General features: G+C 38.5%; 1 protein-coding gene across 2 annotated transcripts in view; it reads left to right on the forward strand.

Moving 5' to 3' along the window:
• The first annotated feature begins 8,492 nt into the window (after positions 1-8,492).
• LOC122811168 (gastrula zinc finger protein XlCGF26.1-like) overlaps positions 8,493-12,324 on the forward strand; it is a 300,270-nt gene continuing 296,438 nt past the window's right edge. For both annotated transcript variants that reach the window (XM_044082836.1, XM_044082845.1), the window contains exon 1: positions 8,493-8,668. In XM_044082836.1, coding sequence (XP_043938771.1) covers positions 8,657-8,668 — 12 coding nt within the window. In that variant the 5' untranslated portion in view covers positions 8,493-8,656. The remainder of the gene's footprint in view (positions 8,669-12,324) is intronic.

The raw sequence follows: 12,324 nt of genomic DNA on the forward strand, positions 1-12,324 counted from the left end.
GTCTCCGATACTTCATGCAATGCCACTAACCTGGAGGTGTGGATATCCTTGATAAATATGGAAACTCCCCCTCGTTTTGTGGTTCGGTCCGGGTTTTGGGGCCGAAAAGCATGATATGAGGTATAGCCTGGTAGTGCTGGGGTGCTCTCTGGAGCCTTGAACCAGGTTTCTGTCACTGCACAGATATCGATGTTCTCCATACTGAGGAGAGCTTCGAGTGCGTGCATCTTGAGGTTAAGACTTCTGGCGTTTAGCAGCATTACCCTTAGTTTCTTGTTCCTTGTGCTGTCTATGGGGGTGGGTTTGACTTTTGAGCCTTGCCTAAAAAAGGCACTATAGGGGTGGCAAGAGCCTTTGCCAATATCCGAAAGCCCAGTGATGACAGGTGCAAGCCGTCACTAGTGAAGCAACGTGGCTTATCGAGCATGTCATCCCAGGCTGACAGACACTGGATCCCCTTTGAATGACACCAAAATTTTAGATAATTGTTAAAATCGATCATTTTGTCTTTGTACTGTGTCATCATTCTAGGTGAGGGTAAGATGCTGCTCAAGGTCAGGGTCATACCAGCCTGGGCTACATGATCAGAGAGCTCCTCTATGTCTCTTTTCATGTAGTCCAGGGAGGTACATCTCAGGTCATTCACACCAGCATGTACAATGACTGAGTCATATTTGTATTTGCTTTGGAGTGACCTGAGTGCTTGCATTATGTGTCGGATCCTAGCACACATGCACGCATGTCTTTCAAACGCTACCCAACTGTGGGGACGACATGCAGACTCCACACAGAGGGCACTCCCAAGCCACGCCGAGAATCGAACAGGAGAACCTCTTGCTGTGAGGTAACAATGCTACCGCTGTACCACCACAGCAAGGAGAATTGTGGGAAAATTATACGAAACTAATGTATTAAAAGATTCTAAAACTGCGAAAGATTTAAACGTGAAAATGACAGAGTATGGATATTATGGTAATAAGAAACCAAAGGAAGTGAAAGAAATTGATAAAAAGTAATTTTATGTTTTGTGGATCATATGGAATGAAAGATTAAATGAGATAAAGTATAATGGGAAATGGGTATTGGATGACATTTTGAAAAATATACATTTTTGGTTGTGGAAAAAAGAGTGGGGGGAAGTAACTGAAATATATGATGTTATATGATGCTGAAATATCAGAAGTAATCAATTGTAAATAAGTGGGGAGGGTGGCCTAATGATTAAGGTGTTCGCCTTGCAAACACAAGGTGTGGGGTTTGAGCCTCACAAGGGATAATTGGCTAGGCCTAAAATGGCTCACAAGGGCAGTTAGCTTAGTACTAATCTATGAACCTATGTATATACTGTAGATAGTATAAATAGGGTATATAATTTGTTATAAATAATAAAGAACCCCTACTCTTCTCAATAGGTGCAGTGGGATATTTTACATCCATCTGAGCACAGTAGCAGATAGGGCCTGGGTTTAACATCTTATCTGAAGGACGACACACTCACAAGTACAGCACCCCCTTTATGCTGCACTGTAGTGTCCCCGATCCATCTCAGTGTTCTCTGTCAACGCCGGACATCATTATTCTTTTTGAAAAACTTGTCTGGGCTTAGAAAGACCACCTGGGTCATTAGCCTAGTAGCCCTCTATAAAGCTATAAATCTACCTGACACAGCTGATATATTTATATAGGTTCATAGGGTCATAGGTAGGTACTAGGCTATCTGCCCGAGGGCATTTATAAGCCTAGCCATTGTGTGTCGGCTTTCGCCGCCCCATTGATTAATTAACTGATCCTCTGTCAAGCAGTGCCAATAAAGTGATCCCAGGGGTGTATTTTCTGTTACCCATCCACTCGTCAAGGCTTCTCTTGAAGAGTGTTAATGAGGGGCTCTGCCTGATGTAATTTGGAATTTTGTTCCAAAGCATGGGGAGTCTCTGTGGCAGGAATCTATCCCTCCAGCATGTTCTATTTATTGTTGTGGCAAGGTTTAGCTCACTAGAGCGCGTGGCTTGCAGTGACTTGGATTTCTTTAGGTGGAGCATGTCCATCAATTCTGAGTTGGACATGACTTTGTAAGTAAGGCAGAGATCGCCTCTGAGTAAGCGATATGCCACTGGTACAGCTGGAGTTTTTTCAGTCGGGCTGCATAGGACATAAGTTTGAAGCCAGTAATCCTCTTGGTGAGGTACTTTTGTGGTCTTTCCAGCTGTTGGAAGTGTCTTCTGCAGTACATCCCAAATGGGGCATTGTACTCTATGATGGGTCTAATGAGTGACGAGTAGAGGGGCACTATAACCTCTTTATTTCTAGATGCAAACTCTTTAGTAATTAGATGGGCCACATAGAAGAATTTCCTCACTACTTTGGCAATATGTTTGTCAAAGGAGAGATTACTATCTACCTGGGTCCCCAGATCTCTTATTACCTCTTCTGTATTAAGGGGGCTGCCACCTGTATGGTAATTCGTGGGTGTTTTGTTTTTCTCAAATGGGATGACTATGCATTTTTTGGCATTTAGCTTGAGGCCATGACTTTGACACCAGGTGTCCGTCTCAGTAAGGCCCTTTTGCAGGATGTCCGTGTCAGCCAGAGAGTCAATTATGGCTCCCAGTTTGCAGTCATTGGTGAACTTGGTTAGCCATAGTCCTCCTGTGTTTGCCTGTACTTCTGAGAAGTATATGCTGAACAGTAGGGGTCCCAGGACCGAGCCTTGCAGGACACCACTTGTGACTGGTTTAGAGTTGGACCTGGAGCCTGCTATTCTTACCGTGTATGTTCTGTCTGTAAGCCAGTTGGCAACCCATCTTATGACGTAGGGGTTTATGGTCAGGCTGGTGAGTTTTTCTGTAACACCCGAGTGGGGAATGGTGTCGAAAGCCTTGGCGAGGGCATGGTAGGCTGTGTGAACCACCTTTCCATCGTCTATGGCCTTGGTGACTGTCTCAAAGAAGACAGCCAGGTTTAGTAGGCATGATCTGCCCTTAACAAAGCCGAACTGGGTTGGGTCAAGTGTTTGGAGGTTTTATATATATATATATATATATATATATATATGTATATACATTTATGGGTCCACTTCCACCCATCAAAATTACATTTAACCGAATCTCACTTGCCCAATCTGAGTTCTTCGAAACTTCAGTAACCTGAAAGTATGGACTGCTGAAATCCTTTCCCTATGAAAGGATCCACTTGGCCACCATGGTGAACCTTGTCCCTTTCTTCAATGTAGTGCAATCTCGGAGTTGGAATATTTAAGTAGGGGGGTTGTGGAGGGTGAAGCCTCCCACATTGGTAGGTTTAGTTTTGGTCCATGTAGTTTTTTCTAGTGGTGGTCAAGTGGTTCCTTTCATAGGGAAAGGATTTTGACAGTCCATATGCTTTCGAATTACTGCAGTTTCAAAGAAATGGGATTGGGTAAGTGAGATTTGGCTAAATGTAATTTCGATGGGTCGAAGGAGACTCATATATTTATATATATTATAAACACACAAATATAATTATAATTAGCAAAATGCCCAAATGTCAACATGCTTAATATACACATAAATGATCAAAACTTTAAAATACACACCTTTGAGTGTAATGTGAGGAATAACCTTGGAGCAGGCAGCTTTTAAACAGTTTTTTATTTTTCGCTGATGGCATGCCCCCCTGCAGCCATTTCACTCCCTAATTATATCTTCTAACCCTGAGATTACACAATCCCAGGGAAGGGCATATTCCCCAACCATGGAGATTGTGTGATTTCACACAGCTGCTGACCATCTGTTTTGTTGACCAAAGTGTCAAAGTGCCTTTTCATTCCTTGTACCTCTTCACTCTCCCTTCTTCACTTACTTCCTTACTGCTATCTGACTCTCTTCTCTTTCTCTCTAAATATACCATAAGCCTGTTTTTCCCTCACTTGTTACTGCAATTCCTATTTGTATTAGACAAACTCACCATTAATTTCCTACAAACTGTGTAACATTTCTCTAAATATTAAATGATTGCCAAACCTTGTATTGATTCTTAACCAATGTTTTTATATTATGTCTAATTTGTTATAATTGTTTAGACAATTGTTTTTGTTTTATTTTTGAAGATTGTAAAATTATCGTTCTTAAAATGTTTTGTAATAATTTGAAGCTTTTCTCCCGGGGCTTCTACTGAAAATGGGCTTCTACCCATTCGGGCTTTCCTAGTAATCACGTCAGTTAATAAATATATAAATAACAAAACAGGAGTCAACTTTAAGTACTTGTGTAAAAGAAGTGAACACATACATAGCTGTATGCAAACTTTACACCTATTGGTTTAGGTGTATAAAAATATATGGCATCTATGTCCACAGAAGGCATTGTTCTCATCAGACCCATCATGGAGTACAATGCTCCCTTCGGTGTGTACCTGATCAGGCATATGCAGTAACTGGAATGTCCACAGAGATTCCTTACAAAAAATACAAGGCATGAACACAATGCCTATACAAACTACCGCAATGTTCTCTCCCTATACGCTGTATCCTACAGACTGCTGACATGCGAATTATGCCTGGCATACAAAGCATTCTTGGATCCCACCCTGATGGACCTTTTGCATCACTACAAAACAAACACCATCAGAACTATTAGATCCAAGGATTTAAACTTTGTTTGTGATTTAAACAGGACATGTTGGACGGACAGGTATGTATCTCATAGAATTTCCTTTCTTTGGAAAAGGCTTCCCATCCATGGGAAGCAGAGCCCTTCCCCAATTCTGTTCAAGTGTAACATGGACCAGTGGATGAGAAATCAGAAATTCACCCCACGTCTGTCACCTGTCTCTCTGATGGGCAAAGACAGCAGTTAAAGAATGTCCTAATATACACCCCTTAAAACTATCTGTAAGGCACACACACAAACACGCCATAGGGTGAAAAAGTAGTATGGGACACAAGTTAGTTAAAAAAATAAATAAATAAAATGCAAATAAATTAATAAATATAAATGCATATTGCACTTCCTCCCTTCTCAATGATAGATGTTTGGGTGGGTGAATTTAATATATACTGTAGTGAAGCATCTCCTAGCGAGTTGTGGGGTATGTGGAACTGTCATGCTGGGGCATTCAAGGAGGAGGACCCTATAAACCGGCCCCAAACTAAGGAGGTTACATCCCCTTCTTATAAAAATGGGCATCCAGGAGCAGAGAAGCAGACATGCAGGTCTCTCACAGAGAGAAATTTACAAGCTATGTGTATAGACTATATAGTGAAGACTGATAACAATAGTCTGAGGATATGCTTGGAAAACCTACACTCTGCAGATTAACCTATAAAGTATCAAATGTTTTACAAGCGTGTTTATCTTTGAAACAGCAAGAGCTTACCTGTGGACTTAAATTATGGATTTTGCTAGAGATGACAGGCAACTTGATCTGAATTGCAATACTCCTCAAGGTGTCATAAGGACCATAGAGCTGAGAAAATGAGCATTTTGAACCATTCTATTTTAACTAGATAAGTTTGCCTTAATGCACTCTAAATAAAGAATATTTGAATCTACAAGAGTCTCCGGTATTTCTTAAATGCTGCAATGTATTTATATGCAAGCTTTCTGGCAAAACTGGGCCAATACATAATTCCAACAAATGATCCTAGTTAAAACTGAGATTACAGGGTAAGGCAGTCCAAAGCTCTTTCCCTTCTCTGCTCTGCTACTAGTAAGTAGTAAGTCCCATATGTGGTCTAAACTTCAGTTTGCTGTGGATTAAGCACATTTCACTACTCTCTTCTATGTAATCTGATGTGTAGAAAACACAGTCTGCATTTGTGAAGCGTAAGGGAGTTTACACAATAGTTGGTCCTCTAAAACAGATTTCTAGGTGCAACACTGACAACCACCACCACTTAATACCTTGACTTTCGATTAATTATTTTAAAGCATATATTATCATATGCACATTTGCTGTCATCTAGCAGTTAGGGTGACAACAGGCATTAGAAAACAAACTATCACTAATATACATTTTAATGAATACTGCCTAGGTTCTGTCATATGCATTCTTAACATTCTAAGACAATTTAAGTTTTATTCCACTGGGTTAGTTCAGTCACTTTTATGACATTTTTCCCATTATAGTTAACTGTTTACTTCTGTTCTCTGTTCTTTCTTTTGAATGAAGCTGTTACAAAAAAACATGCAATCTGTAACAAAAAACATTTAATGCTTCTTTATAGAGTATGGAATGCAAATTGAAATAAGTAAATACACCAAGTGTCATGTTCTGAAATTCTGCTACATACACATTATATACACAAAAACATGCAGAATAAAAAGACACTCACATTCATAATGTGAAGTACAGTGCTGACATACAGACGACAAGATTTCTGTCAGTAGAGATGCTCAGAAAGACAGGCATTCACATGTACGCATAAGGTCCAGATGAGATGTATAATTAAACAATAATCCACGACTATGAGTGGCTATATCAGGAAGGATTTACCCACATTTGATGTGGTTTGATTATGAGGGCAAACAGGAGTGGATTATTGCCTTTATACATTGACATAATTTAAGAAAGAAATTGTTTATCTTTCTTAAATAATATCTTTGAATAACGTCACTTCATTCTTCTTCTTCTGTGTTGTTTTCTGTGGGCTGATGTACAGCGCAGGTATGTGACACTTGCATTCCCACACTTGCACAGTACATCTGTGCAGTGCAAAAGATGATGTGACAGGGAAAGGGGAATCTCTGTTTCTGTTTTTAAACATTAAAAACAAATGTCAGGATTTTATGAGGGACAGTAGAGAAATACAAGGAAAATCAGGTATGTTTTCTGTTTCTTTAGTTTTGCAGAACATATCTGATGTTTCTCCTGCATATGCCAATAGGAAGTCTGGTCACTTAATGGTACTTCAGTGGCTGGGCTTTTTTCTATTGGTATATGCCCAATTGACATTGGATAAGCTGGTTGGGCTGTCAAATTAGAGTGTCTTATCTGAATAGCGATAAGCAGTCATTGTATATTCCTTGTTAACATTTTAAATGTCTGCTTTATACATAAAACAATTAGACAGTTGCACAGCTGTTTGTATATTCATAATCTCATACTTGTGTCATTAGTAGCCTTTCTCCATTTTACCACATTGCAATCAGTAACTGTCCTACATAATATGGAAAGACAAAGAGAAGAACAATCTCACCACTGTAACCCCTCCCCCAGAGTCCCTTGTCTGCATTCTTAACTAAAACACTATTATTATTTCTTTCTGAATCACATACAACAGGCTAATATGTTTACGGTTAGAGACTGCTGTGCAGAATGCAGATCTCTGGTCACTAACAGTATTTACAAACAGCCAACTCTACTCCCAGAGCAGCAATTCTTACCTCCAACTTCATGGTTCTGATTCTTTTTGAGAAACCAACTCTTGAGTGCCGTGTTCAAGGATATACGATGGAGGTACTTCAGTTACAAATAATTTGTGAAAACTAACCAATATGAAATTAAAAATATAAGTAAATACATTTTAAAAAAGGCTTTATTCAAATATTCAAGATGCTGGTTATACTTCAGCTAGTAATCAGAAAAAATAAATAACAAAAAAAGAGATTTTAGAGTAAGCTAACAGCTAACCTAACCACACCAACTTCAAGGAAGATCCGTAGTAAAAACACCTTCTACTACATCTTCCTGTCCTACACTGAAATATGTCCCACCTTATGCAAAACTGCTCATTCATATTCATAACCAAAAGCTCTAATAAAACCCAAGAGGATGGCCTTCTGAATAATTAATGAGGGAGACTACATACATTTTTCAATTCCTGTATTGTTAGCTCCCTTTTAAACTGCTATCTGTGATTTAGTCACGCTCAGCATTATGATTTTTGGCTTCAGATTTAAATGTGCTCTACCCTCACACACATATGACTTCTTATAGGTGCAAGCAGAATAAAATCACTTTTGAGATTCAGATTTTTTTCATTGTGACATCTAGCAGATTTAAGACTTCTCTTTATGTAAAATGTCAGCAATATCATTTCTACTGCCCATAGGCTAAGTATGCAACCCAGACTACATATATCAACACAATGTTTACTGTGGTTTAGCTTTGAAACTGTTTTATCCGTAATATGTATTAAAATAAAAGTGTATCCACATTTCACACACACACACACACACACACACACACACACACACACACACACACTATGTGTGTCTATCAGAACTCAGATGATACGACCGTGGCTGCATCACTTCAAATGAACGTGATATTCACAGAGAAATGCATAAAGGCAACGTGTATCTGCACACAACACCTCGGCTGAGATTCAGTAATGGGTTTGTGGCTCTGTGAAATGATGACAGGATGTGACAGCCAAGCTCATTAATATCAAAACACACCTTTCTGTTGCTCCACCTTTAGAACTATGGAATATGAATATTTATGAGTAAGTTTACATAGCTGTAAGGACACATTTCAGTGCTGGACAGAAGGAAGTTTCATATTGTTGCAGTTGTGGGAAGCTGACACACTGTTTTGCACAGATTATTTGTATCTGATAACTAGTAGTACCAGCTGTAGCTTGTATTTGTTTTTTCCTGATAACTATCCCTACCAGTAGTAGATTGTATCTGTGGATGCATTGGTCTGTACTGGTGAATGAAACAAAATCAGAACCATGAAGCTGGAGGTAAGAAACTATTCTTTAGATTGTTATTATTTGTGATTTTAGGCAAATGGTTTATATAGTAGCAGTTTGTGTTCCTAACCATTACAATCACTATTGTTGGCTCTACATTAAAACCATGAAGCTAGAAATTGTGGATGTTGAGAATACACAACACTGGTGCAGTGAAACTACCTGGTTTTCAAGTGGTTAGATGTTTGTGATTTTAGATGAATAACAGTTGGAATTCCTGAATACAGCAGCTTGTTGTGTTTGGTTATGACACAAACAGTTCCATAGGGAACATATGGAGGGTATTTTGCATGTAGTCAGATATTCCTTGACTTTGTGATTTCAAACTCTGGAGATTAGTGTCTCTGGAAATGGAACCACAACACTCCAAACTTGAAATGTTGAGCTGTCTAAAATTGTAGAATGGTTTAATTCTCAGTACATGTACATCTGTATGTGCCATATAAATTTAAATGATTGTAGTTAATCCACATTGTGTGTTAATGCTTTGTATTGTGTCTGTCTGTGTAGTAAGTATAATGGGTTTTAGTATTCATATGCTGTGTGTGTGTGTGTGTGTGTGTGTGTGTGTGTGTGTGTGTGTGTGTGTGTGTGTGTGTGTGTGTGAAAACATTTGCATTGCAGAACTAAATATCTATCAGCAAGTACACAGCATCTCAGCCAGTCAGCGTATCTCTGTGAATTTTATATTGTTTCTTTTACTTTGAATTCCAAATTTTAAGAGACAAGAATTGTTTTCTATTATAGATGATGTATATTGTTGAACCATAGTTTTGTTCATTAAGAAAAGGGAGAAAACAAAAGTATTTTACTATTACAGAAGAGAATTGACATGTAAAAGGAATCCTTCAGTGATGTGTGATGTGAAATACCCATGACTGATAAGGAATTATTGCAGATACTGCAATATTCATGCTATAGGTGTTAAACATGTTTATGATCTATTTCTGATATTAAGGTGTTACTGGTTAGTAAATTTTTATTTCTGTGTATACTTAAGCAATAAATCATGATGCTGTTCAGCACGAGCCAGTAAAATTTCAAAAGTAGTATAAAGTCATTTTTTCCAATAAAATATAGTAAAAAGAACTCAAATACACTTTAACAGCCCCCAGAAGTCATTTAACACTGTTTTTCCACAGAAAAATGGTTTTAAAATGTTTAAATCAACCTTTAAACTGTCAAACACAAAAGTGTGCTCCCGTTTAAAAGTACAGCAAGTGGCTTAGAACGTGATTTCCACAAAAGGAAAGTAAACTTTCCATATATTATTTGTAATATTTAAATTTTTCTCTAAAAGGAACTTATTTGCCCAGCAGTGGAACATTAGAAGCTCGTGATCCTGGAAAGCTTGCAGCACTCTCTTTGGTAGCAGGAAAGCTCTGAAGGGCTTGACACACAAACCGGCCTTTCAGTTAGGCCAGCTCAAGCTGACTAATGGTTTGGACTTGTGGAAGGTGTCCTGAAGCTTTGAAAACTGTCCGGCTGTTAGATCTTATACAGGCTATAACCCATATAACTTAGGCTACTGCAGTCGTAGTCATTTGAATATCTTCTGTTATGGTAAGTTTACTTACACAACTGTACTTTTGGGTTTTGGTAATGCATAGTTTATCTTTGGCCTTGGCTGATACTGTTTGATCATAAAGTGGGAGGTATAAATGTAGAAATGTACTGTGGCCTATCTTCTGTCACGATTTGTTTGTATATTATTTCTACATATTCGCACTTGGAGGTTTGAAATTGTTCTGTTAGGATGCAGTGAGGATTATTCTAGCTTTATAAATAATTTATCATTTCAGACATAAATAAATCCTGTGTCCCTCACTATCAAGATGTTTGACTTTTTGTGCCATACCAATGTTACTATGGAAGAGCTACCTTGACTGGAGACTGTGAAAGTAGGTATCAGAGATATACTTTACTAGCATACAGTAGGGCTCAATGCCTACCAGAAGGGTTAATAGCAATGGCTAGTAATACTTTATTTCTGTACCCAAGATTTTAAGAAGTGAAGCTCTGTCATTAGCAGTAGCATCAGTAGTATCCGTGCATTAGTGTGTGGGTTGGATAACATTATATTTGACAATGACTGAGTAACAAATCTTCCCCTAACCATTGTGTAAAGAAGAAGAGAGGTATATTTTGCTTTCTCTCATACTAGGGTGTACAACAGTGATCTACTCTAAGTTTGGAAACTAATGTGTAAAGAACAGCACAACTGTAGGGTGTAACGGAGAAGAGTGCTGTGCGTACATACATTTCATGCTGTTAGATCTAAGAGAAAACAGAGCAGGCATATAGTTCATGCACTCAGGTATAAGGGAGAGATATACATATTCCATGCACTGAAGTATGAAGGCAAACAGAGTTGCTCTGAAGTATAAAAGAGTACAGAGTTGTCTATATAGTCTATGCACTGTGAACTGAGGTGTAAAGGAGAACAGAGCTATATGTATGGGTTGAGGCACCTAGGCAGTGAGACATTTCCCTGTGGTACATTTGGTTGGGGACACATGGCTGAAGTGACATTCAGCTGCAGAGAAATATGGCTGTTGCAAATTTCAAAGAGATGCACACAGTGTCCTGCCCACAATTTAATAACTAAGCGCATGGGAGGAGAAGAAGCAACGAGTGCTGTGTTCAGTGTACAGTACATGCCTGTGTGACTACAACATGTAGAAATGTGCTACAACGTGGAGGAAATCTTGCATACTACTGTAGTTACCAGTGTGCATTTTAGGTAATGTGCCCTAGACACTGTGAAGGGAATAGACGTCCACACACACCAATTATAAAGGCATTGCCCATTGTGCACTACATTTGTACTGCTGCTGATATGCCCCCTGGCCAGCCTGCTGCTGATGTTTGCCATACTTTCTGCTGTCTCATGCTGTCCTGGGGGTCATGGACATTATTTTCTTTCTGTGCATTTGGTTATTGACGCTGGGGGCATGGCACCATATTCTTTTCTTTGCCCACTGGAAATTCGCAACAGCCATATTTCTCTGTAGCTGTCACTTTAGCCACGTGTCCCCAACCAAACGTACCACAGGGAAATGTCTCACACTGCCTTGGTGCATCAACCCAAATTTTACAAAAATATATATGAATTATATGTAAGTACCATTAACCACACATTTTTCTGAAAGATCCCATAAATAAACTTGCATACCTTGATATGAATGTCACTCATCGCTGTACCTGGTCCTTCTGTAGAAATTTTTTTTGTTATACTGAGAACAATTATATGTTCACTTAAGTTCCATACTCATATATAACATCTCTTATTTGAGAGTCTACAAAAATGTTTTGAAGTCTTTAGATCACAGCTATTTTTAAAAGCTGGATAAATGACATTTTACATGAAGAGTGACAAAAAAAATCATTGCACCAAGTTTACTCATAATCAATTTTTAACATGAGGTTGTACAAAGGCATCAGTTAATAGACATTCTTTTTTCACCGAGGTCCATTTATCCCCGAAATACATGCCTCTTAGGAAGGTTAACATCATCCTTATAAACATTGCACAAATTATAAATAATGGTATTCTTGTATCTTTCCCTAAAACCTTAAGCAGGTTATAAATAATTTTTGTATTTTTCACTAAAAACTTTATTAAGGATTTCTCAGGCCAATAGTCT

The sequence above is a fragment of the Protopterus annectens genome, chromosome 1.part1 (assembly GCF_019279795.1).
Source record: "Protopterus annectens isolate FY-2018-M chromosome 1.part1, PAN1.0, whole genome shotgun sequence".
Taxonomy (NCBI): Eukaryota; Metazoa; Chordata; order Ceratodontiformes; family Protopteridae; genus Protopterus; species Protopterus annectens.